Raw genomic sequence first — 19,625 nt, 5'->3', positions numbered from 1 at the left:
AAAATCGTACTTATCTATTGATTCCCGACGACAGCAATACCTTAAGTTGTTTGGTGCCATTGTTATGTGCCATGTTGTCAAGAACATGTGTTTTTAGCCTTTTTTATCATTCCATAGATCTGATATCTCACCAAAGATAGTTCGGTACTTATCGGTTATATAATAAACACTCGAAAAGTGAACTTCTGATAAAGCTAATGAAATAAAACAAAATATGATGAAAATATAATACTTTATTAGGAAAACTTAGAATTATGTACCCGAAACGCAGAAATGTCGTTAAGAATCGCGTTAAAAAGAGGTCTTTGCAATTGACACGTTTTTTTTGTATTGGACAACAACCCCTTATCCTGGAAAAATATAATTGCATGTTCTTCAGTCCCTGGTAAATCCCAAATCTAAACTTGAACATCCATGGTGAGACACTATATTCTATTACTAGTCAATCATCCCATCTGATCATTGCCATCCAAATGATCGAGAGTGTAAAGAAGTTACGTGACCAGTTTATTGTGTCGAAATTTTAGTGTTTATTATATAACCGATAAGTAACAATAGTTCTAAAGACTAAAATAATTGGCAGCTTAAAAACGGGAATCAGTGTACCTAAAACACGGGGCTCTGAACAAAGGCCGGCATTGTGAGTTGGCATTGTTTACGACCATTTGTTATCCTGAAAGGAATGGAAGTGGCTAAGGGGGAAAATGGATAAGTTAATGTTGGCCAAAATATACTTTTTGAGAGCATGTTCCCTTTAATCCTTTGGTAATAAGATATCCCAGGGAATATGTTACCGAATGTTAGTTCTGGAGATTCAACTAATTCATAGTCCCCAAATGGAGAATCACAGTGCCCCCAAGCTCGTGGGACCCTGGCTCTAAACAGGATTTGGGTATTGTAAATTTTATTACTGCAAAAAGAAAGTCATTGCCTTATGAGTCATCCTTACCTGAGATCCCTATTATTCTAAGTTTAAGCTCGGAATCTGTTTTGATCTCGTAAAAATTGGGGTAACACCCTACTTCCTGATCAATCGAAAATATAATGTTTACTAAAATACTCATGATCAAGAACGTACTTGTGAATCAATTTTTGCTGAGGAGGGGGCTTCGAGATGTTGCCAAAAATAGGTGAATTGCGTGGAAATCACGGAACTTCCGTTGGGGCTAGAATAGGCTGTTTAAAAAGAGGTGATTAGCTGTCCTGTTTGGCCATGATAGGATTAAACCGAGGTCAGTCAACATTGTAATAATATCGTTCGTGTCTTCCCGATAATCTTTCTTTAAAAGAAAGTAATTTTGTCCCTGAAATTTACTAAACTGTCAAATCTAATTCATATACAACCATTAACATAAGTGATTTATTTAAAAAGATATAATCCATCACACACAAGTTTATTAGTACTTGGCAACATGAAAAGGGGTTCTGACCTCTAAAGCTTGTCTCAAATACACATTTCTGTCAATATCGTTTACTGTAACTAGCCGAAATTTTGAAAGGGGGGGGGGAGAACGGTTTTATTCCGACTGGCTGGTTATTTTACCTACTGAAACTAAGATTTCGCTAAAATCGTGTGCTTACTGTAGCAAATTTACGGCCTTATAACCGTTTTGCTTAAACGACTACAACCCCTGTATGGTTCTTTATGGATTCCCTCAGTGCCTCTGGCGGCACATCAGCAACTAAAATCTAAGTTAATGTCAAAGAGCCCTGGGAGGTGGTTTCTTCACATCGCCCCTCTCCCCTATGTAACGCTTCAGCGACTCATGTTTTGGTCAGAAAACCTTGACGTGTTATCATCAAGAATGCTAAAAACTACGACGTTATTTTTACAAGAGATAAAAAAATAGTCTGTAGATAGAATAAATTTTCTCATAACTCGTATCAGAGCTCGTGATCATATTAACGTAAGCATGCGCATAGCTAGGATATTTGGTGATGGGGAGTGGGAAGAAGATGAAGGTCCCATGCAAAAGAAAACTCAAATGAACCAGTTGTCATTTTTAGAGTCTGCGATTTACATCTTCTACTACGCTTGCAAATACATATCCAACATATATTTCAGTTCATAAAATTTGAAGTAAAAAATAAAGGTATCTGTAAGTGTGCCATTCATAAGCCAAAATGAGTAATTCTATTTTTTAAAATTTTACTTCTTGATGCTTTGTCATTGCCAAGTTTTCTACAATTTTTCTTTATTGTTCATTTACGTATTCTTTTTTTATTCATTAACGGCATAAAGGATAATTTTTTTGGAAAATCAAAATTGCTTCTTTTTAATATTGTTAATTTCCCTCGTAATAAAAAAAAAATTCTGCATTTCCCTGAAAAATCTGAACGAGATTTGGTCCATTTATCTCCAAATTAACCTACTGTCAATTTTTTTCTGCTTTTATCAACTACACACTAATTTTTAACAGTGATTTTTAAATTTGATAAACGGATGGCTCACTTCTATAAAAAAAATATATGATTTAAAATAATTTTACAAGCTTTCTACCACCAATTCTTCTGCCAAAGGTACCTTCTCCAATATAAGCATCTTTGGTTAAATCAATATGTCTGTAACTGCGTTGCCCGCTATTTTGTGCGTCGTAACCCTGGTAATTCTTTCCTTGCTGTGGTGAATTAAAGTTCTGGGTAGCTGGACCCTCAGGAGAGAAGTTATTTACCGCTTGGTTATATGCTTGGGTTTGCTTAGCTCCTCCAAAGCCCTGTTCACCTTGTGCCTGTGATTGCACTTGACTGGCAAACCCAGTTGCTTTTGCATAACCATTATTTTGATTAGCAGAGTTAAAGTTTACGTTCGGTGACACTTTTGTAACCTGTCCTGTCGCATAAGTCTGAGCAGTTTGAGTTTGGGGTGTGAAACCGTTAGTATTTCCAGCATTTGTTGGTCCTTGTGGATTGAAGCCTGCTGGGGCTGCTGACTGGAGATTTTGTTGTGAGTAGCCGGAGTTAGATTGCTGCTGGGCAAAATTTGCTGGTGTAGAGTCAGGACGAGTTGCTGAAGATGATGCTTGTTGATACGTTTGAGGCTTTGGTGCGAAATTGCCTAGGGCTCCAACACTCTGCGATCCTTGTGTGTTATAGCTGGAAGAAGCAGCTGACTGGGAATTCTGCTGTGAAAAACCGTTAGATACTGCTGTTTGTTGTTGGACAAAATTCACTGGTGGAGAAGGAGGCTGTGGGAGCCTTGAAGCTTCACTTGGCTGAGGTCCTCCTTGAGCTGAGGGTCTCTGAGAGAAAGCATCAGGGCGAATTTCACCTTCGTATTTGACGTCAGCAACAAAACCGCTATCACCTTCTACTCTATAAGTGACAATCTGAGTCCTGCCATCTGGAAGAAGTACACTGTAAGATCCAGTGACGACCTGTCCGTCGGATTTCTCATTGTGAGAGTAGTCGTTTTGGCTAGGATCGTCTTTTACAAACCAAGAAAACTCATATGGCATTCCTTCGCCCTGAAAAAAAGATCAATTACAATTAGTGGCTAGTATATAAGCACATGCTAAAATATATGAAATACAAGAAAAATGTAGCTACATTTGGAAGTTTCAGTATTACTTTAATTAAGGTTTAGGTTACCATTTAGGAAAAGGTCTTACGATTTTTTTTGGGGGGGGCTGGGGAGAAGAAAGGTTCCAAAAGCAACAATATTGGCTAGTCAAAAGTAAAAATTAAAAGGGATTCCCTTTTTTACATTTGTTAAAGGGTTGGTATCTGGACCTCCAGAATACACAATGAGCTACCAGTATTATAAATTTCTGGGCTGCCACTGAGAATTTAACAATATTCCAAGATTCATTTGCGAAAAATCCCAAGGTTCAAAAACAAACTCATATGCTGAAGCAGTATTTATACTATTTTATTACCAAGTGCAGGATTGAAATTCAAAGGCTCTGGGGTAATACACAAGAAGTGGTAGCGTTGAATTTTTGTTTCTTTTTTTTTTCTAAAAGGGAACGTTTCAAACTAATCAGCCTAGAATATCAGAAGTGGGCTCAATCACTTTGAAACTGAAAGCTCCATTGCCCTCTTTAATTAAAAAAAGAGACTGTGCCACAGAAAAGTGGGGATATCTGCAATTTCATGGTGTAAAATAAAAATCTTGTCCCGAATAAGGCAATATCAAGTGGAAGTCTGTAAAAAGTAGCTTTGTTTGCAACAATGGAAGGGGTGTCTATAGTGCCTCCCGGTCTGAGAAGCCACAATACTGCGGAGTAGTGCATTGGACCCTAAACATTGTTTTTATAGCAAATGAAGTTATTATACACAGTTATTTTTAAGCATCATTTGATTGATTGATTCATTTGAGCCTTCGATAATATATTTTTAGTAATATATAGTTGTATACCAGTCTTCACTCTTCTTGTATATTTGTAAAAGTATCTGATTATGTTTACACTGTGCAGGACCGTTCCTAGTGTTGGCGGAGCAAAATTAATTACGGCACGTCCCCCTCTAAACTCAAACACAAAAAAAACAACGGTCATGGCTCCCTCTAGTGGCATGTCACCCCCCAGCCACGGTCCCCGAGGCTGCTTACCCTGAACCCCCTCCCTTTGAACAGCCCTTACTGTGTTCATGCCACTCGCATGAAATTTACACATAGTATTGGAAGTCTGAGCATAGTTTTGGGCTATAAACATTAAGTATAATTTCAATTAAAACGAAAATTCTAGAAAATTGAACTTAGAATGACGTTACACGAGGGCTATATGCCCGAACCTCGTCTAAGTGAAGCGACGGCCGAATATCCTAGGCAATACTTTTTTTCAGGCACTCGGAAGTAGATTTCAGGGTATGCCCAGGTTTGTGGGCTTTACTTTAATCCAAAATAATCATAAATCTTCTCTTTAGTGTTCTTCGTTGTTTGTGTTTGTTGAATTTAGACCATTTTGCTGTCCAGGTAATTATTTGCAGAAATGGCTGTTACACTAACTTATATCCTTTTTTTTAGCTGGAGACTTATTAAAGTATATTTTATTGATAGTTGTAATTTGTTATCACCGCCTTATTTGAAAAATGAGGTGTGTAAAATTTCAATTATTTGTCAATTCTAGTGCCTCAATTAAAATTTGACCCTTGATCTTTAAAAGTAAATTGTCAGTAATTTCTATTGTTCGGAGGGGAGTATTCGCTTTATACGCAGTCTAATTTTTTCAAAAGTAAATTAAAAAGTAGTTATATCAATTATACAAAAGTTACACAACTATCATGGTTGGCAATTATCGAAGGATTTTTCACTCCCTGTCACCCGATGCACGTTTCTGAGTGCCACTTGTTCTGCAACACGATGCTACTTTGTACTTTGCACCTCTCGGCGTACAAGATTTTGAAGTTGACCACCCCTAGGTATCGATCATAGGGACTGGGATGTGTAGTTCATAAACAAATTCCTGGATCGGTTTTGTTTTGGCTAGACTTGATAGTTAAATCTAAAAGGCTCAGTTCAGTTCCCAGTTTTTCTGACATCTGACATGGCATTCCTTTTATTTCATATTTACACTCCTATGGTATACGTTGCCTCCCTTCCCAGTTTATAGGGTATAAAACCGCTACTGCACTGGAGCTTTCGTGAGCTGAAAAACGGCTAAACAATTCAAGCTAGAAGTGGGAAATTTGCATAATTTTTAAGGGGCTATGTGAGTATTTTTAATTTACCTTCAGATGGTCAAGCCTTTCAAACAATTCTGAACACGACATTTTGAATTTTGCCCAAACATCACCCCTAAAGCACTCTTTACGTATTGTCAACTGAGTTTGCAAATACTACGAAGTTTTTTGACTAAAACTAAGGAACAACGTTAGAATTCAAAATGAAAAGAAATTATTCCGTATATGTAAAGGCATGTCCCTCCTCAATACCCCACTCTTCACGCTAAAGTTGTTTTTAGTACTTCTAAAAATTTTTATGATTCTAATAAAACAGCCCTGCGTTTCAGGAGTCGTTCCTAAAGAAATGGGAGAAGAGGTCAAACTTTAGCGTAAAGGGTGGCGTATTGAGGAGGCAGCCCCTCTCAAGATCGATCAATTTCCGTTTTTTTTTGTTTTTTAACGTTGCTCCTTACTTTCAGTTGAAAAAATATTACTTTTTCTGTTTAATTTATGATATATCGTTTTTCAATTAAAACCAGGAAATCCACCTCCCTCTGTGTGGAAAATTTGCCTCCCCCCAAAAAATTCCTCTATGGAAAGTTCCTCTCGCGTAAGATGAAAAAAAAACACCCTGGAAAAAACCATCGTCGCTGCATATTCCCCTAGAAAATCTCTTGTGGATTTCAACTCATAAGGGAAGGAAAAATGATGATGTAAAAAGTTCTGGATTCAAAAAAAGAACTAAAAAATGTTGGTGTCCACGTAGGTCTTTCAAGGTAATTATTACTGAAATATGAGCCCTGTTAAATTACAAATACTGTGCAAACAATAGAAACAACATTTTACCTGTGGGTTGTTCTCATTTGACTGAGCTGAAAATCCTTGATTCTGCTGATTTCCTAGATTTACTGATGGCTGGTTACCGAAATTGCTAGGTGGAACAGCTTGATTCCCGAAGTTGGTGGCTGGAGCAGCTTGGACACCAAAGTTGCTGACTGGAGCTGCTTGATTACCAAAATTGCTGGCTGGGGCAGCCTGATTACCAAAGTTACTAGCTGGAGCCGCTTGATTACCATAGTTTCCAGCTGGAGCAGCTTGACTACCAAAGGAACCAGATGTTGCAGCTTGATTTCCATAGTTTGCAGATGAAGCAGCCTGGTTACCGAAATTGCTGGTTGTTGCAGCTTGATTACCGTAGCTGGCAGCTGGAGCAGCTTGATTACCAAAGCTACCAGATGATGGAGCTTGGTTTCCATAATTGCCAGACTGAGCAGCCTGGCTACCGTAGTTGCCTCCAGAGGGTGATTGATAACCCTGACCTTGCTGGCTTCCATAGTTTGAACCCGCTCCTTGATTGCCGTACTGACATGACGCAATAGTAACTATCGTAGTTGCTAGAAAAAGCTGTAAAAAAAAAAAAATCTATTGTCAATATCAAATCTTTGTTTGTTAACACATAATTACTATTTACATAAGGCATGAGCAAATGTTTGAACTGACATCTTTTTTGGTACATCCTTGTTGATATTGCAAGAACCAATGATATGTAAATGATTTTTAAACCCCATAGCCCATTCAATAACAAATGAAGTTAGACGAAATAATATTAAATACAAATTCCAAATTATTCTTAAGTGGAAGACAAAAAAAAAGAAAGAAAACAAATCAAAAATGAAATCAGATCTAAGTAACAGAAAAATGGTACAATAAATACAACATATCAAATCTAAACAAGCTAACTTTTATACCTAGAAACACTAGAGTGCCGTCAATATTATGATTAAAAATTTGTAACTTGATAAATGTTCTAGCAGTTATGCTAATGATTTTTAAATTGTTTTTCGAAAATATATATAGATATATTTTTTTTAAATAAATCAATGTTAGATTTTTTTCTATCGGAAACAACACAAGTTTGCTTCAGAAATATTATATATGAATCTATTTTCTTTATTTTGAACTCTGTCATAAAATTTGGACAAAAAGAAATGTAGAATATAATAGTCTCAAATTTCAAACTAAAATTTATATCCCCGCCAGGGGCGTCGTTTGGGGGGTGGCATTGGGCAGTTCCCTCCCTTCAGTAATGTGCAGAAAAAACTATTATATATCCTATGCCCCTAACTATACGGATATGAATCCCTCTCCCTCCCCAAAAAAAATATGGAGATTCACCCCCCGATTCTCACCCTCTCTAACTTGGCACGGTGGATATAATTGTGAAAATGTCTTTTCTAATCTGTTTCGTAGCTCCCAATATTTTAAAAAATTATGTTAGATTTTGTTTTTGAGAGGTGCTTCAATGTTCTCTTTATGAATAATAGGCATTTAATGTGCGAAGTTTGGCACCGAATTATCCTTTCTGAGTCCTGTAAGCCCTAAAAAGCACTATAATTCAAACAAGATGTCGCACTACTTACAGAAAAAGTAATTAAGAAGGAAATTTGAAATTTTAATTTTGAAATTTTTCTTAGAATTGAGGCTCATAGTATAAAACAACGTGTTGTGTTGATTGGTTAATTCTGTTTTCTTACAACCCATTTGGCGTACAAGCTTCTTAGAAGCTTTATTTTGTTTAATAGGTTATATCTCGTTTTTTTAATCTCATAGAAATAGTTAGAGTAGTGAGCTTTTCCGTGAAAATTCTTTTTGCCAACATTTTTTCTATGTGTTATGTAACTAAGTTGCTCTTTCTGAGCGCCATATGTCCTAAAAAACACCGTGATTCGAATACATGGTGGTTTCGAAAAAAAAGTGTCAGTAATTCAAAAGGGGGAATGGAACATTTAAAAAAAATTAAGATTTATTTTTTTTTGTCGAATGGTTAATTCTGTTTTCGTATTACCCATTTGATATACAAGTTGCTTATTACTAATACTACTACTACTACTAAAAATTCCCACAGCACGAAGTCGCTTGAGGCCAACACAGCTATGCATGCTCTTCTTCCATCCCAATCTATTCTGAGCCTCCCTCTTTATGCCCTCTCAAAAAGTTCCCATTTCCCTTAAATCTTTCTTTATGACATCCTCCCACCCCAACCGCAGACAACCTGCTTTTTGCTTAGCCCTAGACGGTAAACCCTTCGACAATCTGTCATCATTCATCCGCAAATCGCACCCTAGCCTTCTCTACCTTTCTCTCATTATCGCCCTTCAAAGCGGGACTGAACCACAAGTTGCTTAGAAGCTTTTTTTTAAATGTGTTATATCTCGTTTTTTACGCTCTTAGAAATAGTTAGAATTATGAGCTTTTGCCTTGAATTTTTTTGTCAACATTTTTTTGTGTATTTTGCAATGAAGTTGTTTTTTCTGAGCAGTGTATGCCCTATAAAAACACCGTAATTCAAATATGTGATCGTGTTACTAGCAGAAAAAAAGGATCAGTAACTCAAAAGGGAGATTGGGACATTTTCAAAAATTAAGATTCATAGCCTAAGACAAAGTGCTGTGCCAATCTAGTTCTCCCAAAATACGTTATATCTCTTTTTTCACTTTGAGAAATAGTTAGAAAAGTGAGTTTTTGGCCTGAAAACTCTTTTTGCCAAATTATTTTTGATGTATACTGAAATTAAGTTGACCTTGTTAAATACTCTATGCTTTAAATGAAATTTAAGGAATAGGCATTCAATGTATTTGAAATACATAGATGGTTTTGTTTTTGTTTCTGGTGAAAGTAACCAGAAAGTGTTTTTTTTCAAAATCTAGGGGGCACCTACTCCCTTTCAATTGGAACCCCTGGCTTACCATTGAATGTCCATAAAAAATTATTTCTTGTCTAATCAGTCTTGTCAGGGTTTGTGGTAATTTTTCAAGTCATGTTCTTAACGCGTGTTTCAGTTCAACCTAATATTTTGAACAACCTTGGTACGCTTCACAAGAAGTTGTATGGTCATATATGTTTCAGCAAACTTACCCGACCGCAAAAAATAAATCCGTAACGAGAAGAAGAACAATCATTTAAGAAGTAATTACTGTTTTGAGTCCGTGTCATCCTCAAGACTTGAATTCAAGTCCTTGACTTTTGAGTAGCTAATTATTTCAAGTTTGCTGAACTTTCTCATTACTGTATAATTTAAACAACGTTTTGTATATTTTTCGTCTGAAAAAAAGGGATTTTGTGACAAGCCTACAAATTGTCAGTCGGTTATGAAAAGGTCGTATCTTCATAATTGCAGATTTTCAGAATAGTAAAAAGAACCTCTCAGCTTTTTATTTTCCTTCTGATAACTGTAAAAAAATGATATGCATTTATTTTACATTTTAATCAATTTTTGTGTTTACGGTTCTCAGTGTAGAAATAAAAAACTTGTGTGGTATTTTTTTGCTCTTCTAAAATTTACAATTATGGAGATGCGACCTTTGACACTGTATTCCACAATATGGACAACACACTTACATCATTGGATTTATTAGTCTCAGATTTATCTATCACCAAGCCATAATTATGATGCTATTAAGACAGTCCTTTGAGAAGGATCTAAATTTCCTTAGAACGCAGGAAAATTGTCGTTTTTTCAACGGTCTCAACTAATATTCAAAGTTTTTTCAGCCTAAAAAAAACTTGTAAACCAAATATCAAAAATATAATTCAGCAGAGAGATGAAGATGAATCTGAGCTATGAAATCACAGAAAACTTGATGTCGTCCGTTGATATATTAAAATCGTACTTGTTTAAACAACTTTTCGAATATTTTCTATCTGAAAAAAGTGGCTTTCCGACAATACTCCGACTGTAAATTGCATAAGAAGGACAATATACTCGGAGTCACTAGTCTAAGATCTATCCATTCATCAAGCCAGAATTACGATACTACTTAGACGTTTCCTTTGAGAAGGGCCTTTTCTTTTTCTTTTTTTTTTCTTTTTTTTAATGGGAAAATTGCCTTTTTTTTTTAAAACTTTTCGGGTAATATGAAAATTATTTTCAGTCTAAATAATATGTAAGCCAAATCTCAAAAATGTAATTTAGTAGATCGATAGAGCTGAATCTCAAAAATCTCAATTAAATGATAACAAAATTGTAGTCATTTGTATGACTATAGCTGAATATAGAAAACTTTTTTCTATTATCTAAACTCTTTCTATACTCAGTTTTTTCTATAATTCATTAAAATCGTAGGAGAACAGAAAAGTAACATTCGAAAATTGCAAAGAGAGCAAGAACTTTAGAATCTACTAATTAACTGAATTATAGCTGACGATAACAATCAGTGGTACTTGGAAAGGGGGAGGTTGGAAGAGGGGAATTTGTATCCTACCCTTGTATTTAAAAAAATGACAGTTTCGTTGAAAAATACTCTTTTTCTGTGTTTTGTTGAATAAATAAGTAGAAAAAAATTGCACCCCCTCCCACTAGATTTGAAAAATATGTTTTTCTCCCCCCCAACATTTTCGTGAATTGGCACTATTGCTAATAGCACAAATCAGTATATCCATTTTCCTCCTGTACCAGCTCAGTGAAGATAAATATACATGTTGGTTTGCATTATCATTAGTGCGTTTCTTGTTAGCTTGTGCAAATAAACAGTGCCCAGGGCATTTTATTTTTCTGGCACCCCTTTAGGATAGCTTGGGGAGACCACTCCATGTTCATGCGGAGACTATCAAACAGTTCGTGGTAACGAACTGTAGTAAGGAGCGACCCGGCTCAATAGTAACCGAAACTATAAAAAAAAAGAATTTTGATACCAGTAGTTAGATCAAAAGAATCGTATTTTAATACTGATTTTAAGTATATAAGTTTCATCAAGTTTAGTCTTGCCCATCAAAAGTTACGAGCCTGAGAAAATTTGCCTTGTTTTAGAAAATAGGAGGAAACACCCCTTAAAAGTCATAGAATCTTAACGAAAATCACACCATCGCATTCAGCATATCAGAGAACCCTACTGTAGAAGCTGCAAGCTCCTATCTACAAAAATGTGGAATTTCGCATTTTTTGCCAGAAGACTGATCACGGGTGAGTGTTTATTTATTTATTTTTTTCCCAGGGGTGATCGTATCGATCCAGTGGTCCTAGATTGTTTCAAGAGGGCACATTCTAACGGGAAATAAAAGTTCTAGTGCCCTTTTTAAGGGATCAAAATAATTGGAGGGTATCTAGGCCCCCTCCCACGCTCATTTTCCCCAATGTTACCGGATCACAATTCTCGAGATAACAATTTTATTCACTATAGTATAAAAACTTAATAATTATGTCTTTAGGGACGACTTACTCCCCCACAGTCCTCGTGGGAGGGGCTACAACTTACAAACTTTGACCAGTGTTTACATACAGTAATGGTTATTGGGAAGTGTACAGTCGTTTTCAGGGGGATTTTTTTGGTTGGGGGGAGAAGTTTAGGGGGTGGGGTTGCGTGGGAGGATCTTTCCATGGAGGAATTTGCCTTAGGGGAAGAGAATTTCAATGAAGAGAGCGCAGGATTTTCTAACATTATTTAAAAAAAAAACAATGAAAAAATAAATATGACAAGTTTTTTCAGCTGAAAGTAAGGAGCAGCGTTAAAACTTAAAACGAACAGAAATCATTACGCATATGAGGGGTTTACCTCCTCCTAATACCTCACTCTTTACGCTAGTAATTTCAACTATTTATTCTACGGCCTTTGTGATTCAGGGGTCATTCTTAAGGATCGGGACAAAATTTATGCTTTAATGTAAAGAGCGAGGTACTGAAGAGGAGTGAACCCCCTCATATACGTAATAAAAACATACGAATATAGAAGTTCGTTACGTAAGTTAACTCTTAAGTTACGTATACTTTTTAATAATGAAAACGTTGGTAAAAAATTAAAAGCTCTATTTGCCTTTTTAAGTAATCAAGATATCGGAGGGCAACTGGGCCTCCTCACCCGCTCCCTTTTTCTCAAAATCTTCCAATTAAAGCTATGAGAAAGACATTTAGCCAAAAAAAAATAATATACAAATTTCGTTTTAATTATTTATGTGCGGAGAGCCAAAATCAAAACATGCATTCATTCAAAAACGTTTAGAAATTAAATAAAAAAACAAGTTTCTTTTAACTGAAAATAAGGAGCGACATTAAAACTTAAAACGAACAGAAATTACTCCATATATGTAAGGGGATTTTCCTCCTCAACGTTCCGCTCTTTACTCTAAAGTTTTTTACTGTTTTAAAAAGTAGAGTTAAGAGAAAGAGTCAAACTTTAGCGTCATAATATTTTTTCAATAAAAATACAAAAGAGCGTTTTTTAAATGAAAATATATAAACAGAAGTTTTTCAAAATCCAAAGGAGGCAAGAGACTACGCTGATTTAGAGACCAAACCAAATCTCCCTCTATTTCCTATTAGGATTTATTTTCCCATTTGGGAAGTTTTTTTGAGACGGGTTAAAAAGTCAAAAAGTCTACATATAAGATATATTAATGACAAAAAAAAAGATTTTATATTGTTCAAACTTCTGGCTACACTCTTCGGGTGTTTACTGTTCCATCACGATATAAATCTGAACTAGTTTTACGCAAGTAAAGGTCAATCTATACCTCTCCTTGCTATCTCCACCTAGTGTCGATTCGGCCTTTACGTGATATTTGTTAAACAAATATCACGAATTTAACAAATTAAACGAATTTAACATAATACCTAAGCCAATGGTATAGTCAAATCTGTTGATAAAAATATGAATTATTTGAGTTTCTCCCATGTCTTTGTATTTTTTGCCATATTCGTCATCTGCAGGCAAAAAATAATATTTCAAGTTTTTATATTTTTTTTTTTAATAAAAAAAAGAATGCGTTAAATTTAGCCTCTTTCTTTTTTAATTAAAATATTCCCTAACAGATAATGCTGTTCCAATTTTTTTTTTAATGAAACGAAAAATGCCTTAAATTCATCTCGTTCCTTTTGTGATTAAAATGTATTTTAACAAAAAAGGCTGCTCCAAGTCTATCTTTTTAGTTAAAAATAATGCCTGAAATATGTCCTTTTTATTTAAATATTTTTGAGCAAAAAAGGTTTTTTCTAGTATCTATTTTTTAATGCAGAAACATAATACCTCAAACCCATCATTTTCTTATTTAGTTAAAATATAAAATACTCTTAAAAAACAACAGTTTCAACTTTCTACCTTATGTAATAAAAAGCCTTAAATCTATCTTTTTTCTTTTTTAATTAAAATTTTTTTCAACAAAAAAGTTTGTTCTGAGTTTTAACTTTTTTAATTTAAAAAAATAATGCACCAAAGCTATCTTTTTATTAATTAAAAATTTTTAACCAAAAATACTGTTTCAAGTTTTCTTTTTTAATTTATAAAAAATAAAGCCCAAAATCTGAACCTTGATTGATCAAATAGGAAACTGTTGTTAAAAGTTGAACATTGCTCAACTCACTAAATAACTCATGGGATGCGTAGTCATGCACCGCTTTGATATTGTCAACAAGTCTGACTATAATGTAAGGTAAAGAATACGGCATCTAACTTTAGTCTCTACTGGCGGTGCTGATCTCCGTTTCGCGATCCTTCTGCCAGGAAGTGCAGTGGGGGGCTGGAGGCAAGCCATTCCGTGTTTTCGCACATCCATTTCTGTTTACCTTCCCAAGATTTCTCCAGGTACCCATGCAGAGCTGGGTCGACTCTGGCTGAGCTTGCAGAGTCATGCCACTGAACTCCGTTCCAGCCAAATAATCAACGACAGCAAGACCCAAACCCCTGTCGTCACGGACAAAGGATTTCTAATCTAGCGCGCTAACCACTAACTATAATATAGTTCAAACATATCACTAATCTGTATTAACTGTATGAAAATATAGGTCAAGAACTTAAAGAATGTATTGTGTTGTAAATATCTATTTAATCTGTTATCATTTAGCATTAGTCTTGGAAGGAATGTTTTGCTTTTTGTAACTGTAATATCTACAATTATAATCAAATTTAAGCGGAAAAAGTACCATATGTTTTCGAGAGACACTATTATTTTTTAGATTTAATTATGTTAATTTACTGTGTATAACATCTTCTTTGTGAAAAGATAATTTAAGGAGTTTCTTTTGTATGACGCAAGTCCTGAAAATGAACTAGGTCAAAACAAAATCTTAGATATTTGAAATACTTTCGATATCTCTTTCTAAACCCGTACGCCAAATGATTTAGTCCGAGGGAATTCCATTTTTGGAACACCCTTCACAAAAAATAGTGAATCATAAGAAAATATTCTTCTTTCATTTAACTTATTGCTTTACCTTTAACACATATAAATACAAGGGGAAAGAGTGTAAGCCTAAGTCGTAAAACCAGTACTGTAAAATTACATATATATATATATATATATATATATATATATATATATATATATATATATATATATATATTTATATATATATATATATATATATATATATATATATATATTATATATATATGTATATATATATATTATATATATATATATATATATATATATATATATATATATATATATATATAATATATATACATACATATATATATAATATATATATATATATATATATATATACATACATATATATATAATATATATATATATATATATATATATATATATATATATATATATATATATATATATATATATATATATATATATATATACATACATATATATATAATATATATATATATATATATATATATATATATATATATATATATATATATATATATATATATATATATATATATATATATATATATATATATATATATATATATATATTATATATATATGTATATATATATATTATATATATATATATATATATATATATATATATATATATATATACGAGATTATAATCTAAATCATTATTAATTTTTAAGAAGGTGAAAAGCGTAAAATGATGCCGTAGGGTTGTGTCTGAGAAGACTGCAGAGAATTTCTTTTTTAATTAGTCACTTTCGCTTAACAAAATCTACTTTCATTTGCCAAACTTAGCTTGAATTTACCCCCCCCCCCTCCTCCCCCAAGAAAAAAAATTATTGTTCTATTACCTGTTAAAAAGTCTGCTCTAATTCCGTTGGTAAGAAGAACTTAGCAAAAATAACAAAAATACGTGGCAAGAGATTTGTAGTAAGTTCTGTAAAAGTTTTCTTCGTAACCTATTCGTAAGCTGGTGCAAAATCATTTTAAGATAATATCTTCAAATTCTTCCTATGTAGATTAAATAAAAAGAGAAAAAAAATTTTTCAACTAAAAGTGTGGAGTAACATTAAAACTCAAAACGAGTATAAATTGTTCCGTATGTGAAGGGGTTGCCCCCTCCTCAATACCTTAATCTTCACGTTAAATTTTTTAGCACTTTTCAAAATGCTTCCTATTCTAATTAAACGGCACTGGAATTTCAGGAGTCGTTCCTGAAATGTTGGGACAGAGTCAAACTCGTTTTTCAAATAATGCCAGTAAGTCTTTGAAAAAACCCGCTATGAAAAAATCCCTCTACTCACGGAATAATTCTACGAGGAAAGTTCCTCCCACAAAAATATCTTCCCTTAAAACTGTGGACAACTCCATCCTTGCAGAAAAAGCCCCCCCCCCCTTCCGTGAAGTTTCTTGCAGGATATTCAGCCTGAAAAACTATCCTTAGCATACTTTCATTTGAAAAAAAAGACCAAGTTCTAATTGTTTTTTCGATCACTCTGGAAATCCCCCTTTCCATGGAAGTTTTTTTTTTTTTATCGGAAAACAAAACAAGCTGAAAATTTCCCCCGTATACCCCCGGAACATTTTGTTCTCCACATGAACAACTGAGTTGGAAAAGAGAAAGTAAGATCAATAATAAAAAAAATGTATAGGAATCCTGTCAAATCCCTACAGTATGAAATTTCACCTGGAATTTCACCCCCGAAAATATCCCTCTCCACGGAAATTTTTCGGTGGGCTTATGTTAAACTGTTTTTAAAAGTGGTTTTGGAAGCTAAGATATGTAGCACAAGCCAAGTCAAGAACAATAAAACCGCGTTATAATGCAGTTGCCTGGGAGGGGGCTCTTAGGATCACCGGTGGATCTTGGGGAAGGGCGGGATTTTTCAGTGCCCTCTTTTCCTTTTTTCACTGTTTTCTTAGAATAAATTTGTATATTTATTAAATTATTGGAAGCTTTGTCACACTGCATCCTCCCCAAGATTTTGCTCATTGACACCCTTGTCACATTGGGTCTCCCCTAAGATTTCGCTTCAGACCCGCCCCTGCTTAGGATCGAAATTAAAAATTAAAGACTATCCTAACAATCTACACACAATTGGAATCACCATTGCCAAAAACCTTATACAGGAAACCTACAGGCCCCTGGCAAGAACAACAAGGAAGATGTTTTCTTTTGCATGGATAGAACTGATTTGTCTTCTTTTTATTCTTCTTAAGACCTTAATAATTCTTAAAACCAACATGACCCGTCATAACGAAAAGAATCCAAGATTTTAAAAATATGACGGAAACGTGTTAACGTAGCAATTCAAAAAATGAAAAATAAACCTATTTTAAATAACGCCTTTTGATCTATTTGAAGTAAGCATAGTCTTTGTTTTGTTGACTTTGGCCTGTGGGACCAATACCACTGGTCTGAAACACAAAGGATGTCATACAGTTCGTGGTAACGAACTGTAAGTAAGGAGCGATTCACGCTAATGGCAACCGGAACCAAAATAGATTCTTGATATCAAAATAGACTTCGAGAGGATTGACTCACATTGTGACTCAAAATTATGTAATAGTCATGTAATTTAGGCCATGAGCCAGAGAAAATATGTCCTATTTTCGAGAAAGGGGCGAAACATCCCCAAAAAGTAAAACAAATGCTGATAAGAATATGATGATGGTCAGGTAATTTATTTGATGTACCCAGTAAGAAAACCGAGTCCCCTCCAGCTGGTTGTTTTCTCTGTTTTTCGGAACCCCAAATCTACCAAAATTAACTGTCTATTTATCACCAGATACCAGCCCACAGTTTCCCAATTTTTATAAATTGTACACTTTTTTAACCGTCTTACTTTTGATTATACCTGTCCCAGAATTTGTCTATCACTAAAAAGCAACTTTGTCATTTATAATAATTGCTGCAGGGTTAGCTGCAGCTAAGTAAAGAATGAACCACGACCCATAGTAACCAAAAATAAAAAAAAACCTGTTTTTAAAGAGTTTGCCTGTCGGATAAAAAACTGCCATTCGCTGCTGACTCAGGAATAGTAACTATTATCTCGAGCAGTCTAATAGTAAAATGTTATTTTGAAAACTGATTTATAAAAATTTCAAAATCAATCTAGAAGCGAGTGTTCAATCCAGCAGAAGAAATACTTCTGCAAATCTATCGCCAGAATAAATAAGAGCTAAACATTGGAAGTTGGACAAAGATGTGTGTTGTACTCTTAGGTGTTGGGCAACAAAGCACGATTAACCAGCCAACGGAAAATAAACTCCCATGTTAACCAAAGGCGGATCTAGAGCAAAATCTGGGGGGGGGGGTAATTGACAAGGGTGCTAATTTTGGATCAAATTGACTTAAAGAAAAGGGTAAAAAAAGTGCGCCAGCAAAATCTTGGGAGGCTACTGTTCCTTCTGACCCCCTAGATCCTCCGTATGCTAACAGAATCCTGAAGTGACCCCTTTTAATGGAACTAAAATGTCCCATCTCAAAGCTTAAGCCTCTTCCATCAAAACAAAAAGACCAAAAAATATTTTTTTCGATTATAAGCCCTTAGAATATTAGGGTTTGACCCTAATTAATTAGATGTTTATTTCTATCCCATTTTGCTCGTTATTTTTTTGTTTTTATTTAAATTTATTTATCAAGTAGTTTAATGGCTATTGTTTATTTTTTTGCATTTAAAAGATATACTTTACACAATATTTTGTCTCAAAATTAAAGCATTACCTGTCTAAATCAAGGATACAAAACGGTACCAAAAAAAGTGAAAAAAAAACAGTTTGGCTTATGTAAGTTTTTAGAATTGTAAGATTTTGGTGAAATCACCCATCAAATAACAATATCTTTTATTCATTCTTCGTCCTTTTTATTAATAAAGTTTGTTTGCGATATGTTTTTTGATGATATTCCTTTGTTTTATATTATTGGGGCAAATACTTTGCCCCAATATATAACAAAGAAAAGGGGAGCTCAACCGCTACTAGAAATATCTCCAGAGGGTTTAACAGATTCTTGTTTTTTTCAAAATTTTGGAATTAACAGATTTTGCCTTCATATTACACAAATCTTGCTAAATATTGATATAAAGAACTTACCCTAAACATACTGATGCTCACTGCTCCTTCCAATCAACTTAACTCCAGGTAATAGACTGATGATGATCCAATTTAACCGACCGTCTTATAAGTGAATTTTAACCTCCAAAAATCACTTATGGGTGGGACTTACCTCTGGAAGACACTAATTAAAGCCATCACGACTGGAGTTTCATGCCTGAAGGGCAAGATGGGCTTCCAAGATGTATTGCCAATTTTACCTGGTACAATATAGTTGCTCATAACTTTGGGCTGATTCAAATCAATGATGGAATTAATAATAATATAATACAATAATAATTAATAATAATATATAATAAAACAGTAAAATATAATTGCGCATAACTTTGGATTGATACAATTTAATAATATAAATAATAATATAGTAAAATAATTAATTAATAATAATATATAATAATATAGTACAATAATAATTAATAATAATATATAACAAAATAGTACAATATAATTGCTCATAACTCTGGGTTGATTCAAGTCAATAATATAGTTAATAATAATATAGTACAATAATAATTAATGATAATATATAATAATATCGTACAATATATTTGTTCATAACTTTGGGTTGATTCCAATCAATAATCTCCGTAAAAAGTTCTCTTTTTATTCTATTTGTTAATGATTTTTGTCACCTTTTTACTTTTTACCTTTATAAGAGGGAAATTAGGAAGTAGGAACATTTCTAACAGAGTTACAGAGCAAAGGTCATTTTACAAAAAAAAGAAAAAAGATAAAGTGAATGCTCTAGTCTTAAAATCCTACCAAGTATT

The 19,625-nt window shown here is 33.9% G+C and overlaps 1 protein-coding gene across 1 annotated transcript; it reads right to left on the bottom strand.

Annotated features, from left to right (window-relative positions):
* Positions 1–1,346: 1,346 nt before the first annotated feature.
* Positions 1,347–18,965, bottom strand: LOC136028796 (pro-resilin-like). The gene is made up of 3 exons (XM_065706699.1): positions 18,835–18,965; positions 6,448–7,005; positions 1,347–3,464 (listed from the first exon to the last, which is right to left on the bottom strand). Exons 1-3 carry the CDS (start codon positions 18,841–18,843, stop codon positions 2,475–2,477), a joined length of 1,557 nt encoding a protein of 518 aa, XP_065562771.1. The 5' UTR covers positions 18,844–18,965; the 3' UTR covers positions 1,347–2,474.
* Positions 18,966–19,625: the final 660 nt, after the last annotated feature.

The sequence above is a fragment of the Artemia franciscana genome, chromosome 7 (assembly GCF_032884065.1).
Source record: "Artemia franciscana chromosome 7, ASM3288406v1, whole genome shotgun sequence".
NCBI classification, from domain to species: Eukaryota; Metazoa; Arthropoda; class Branchiopoda; order Anostraca; family Artemiidae; genus Artemia; species Artemia franciscana.
Note: the sequence above shows the minus strand (reverse complement) of the source record. Positions and strands in the feature narration are given on the sequence as shown.

Coding starts and splice junctions, on each gene's coding strand:
- LOC136028796 (XM_065706699.1), bottom strand. Junction 3,465..6,447: donor CAAATGAGAACAACCCACAG/GTAAAATGTTGT, acceptor TCTTTTTTTCAG/GGCGAAGGAATGCCATATGA.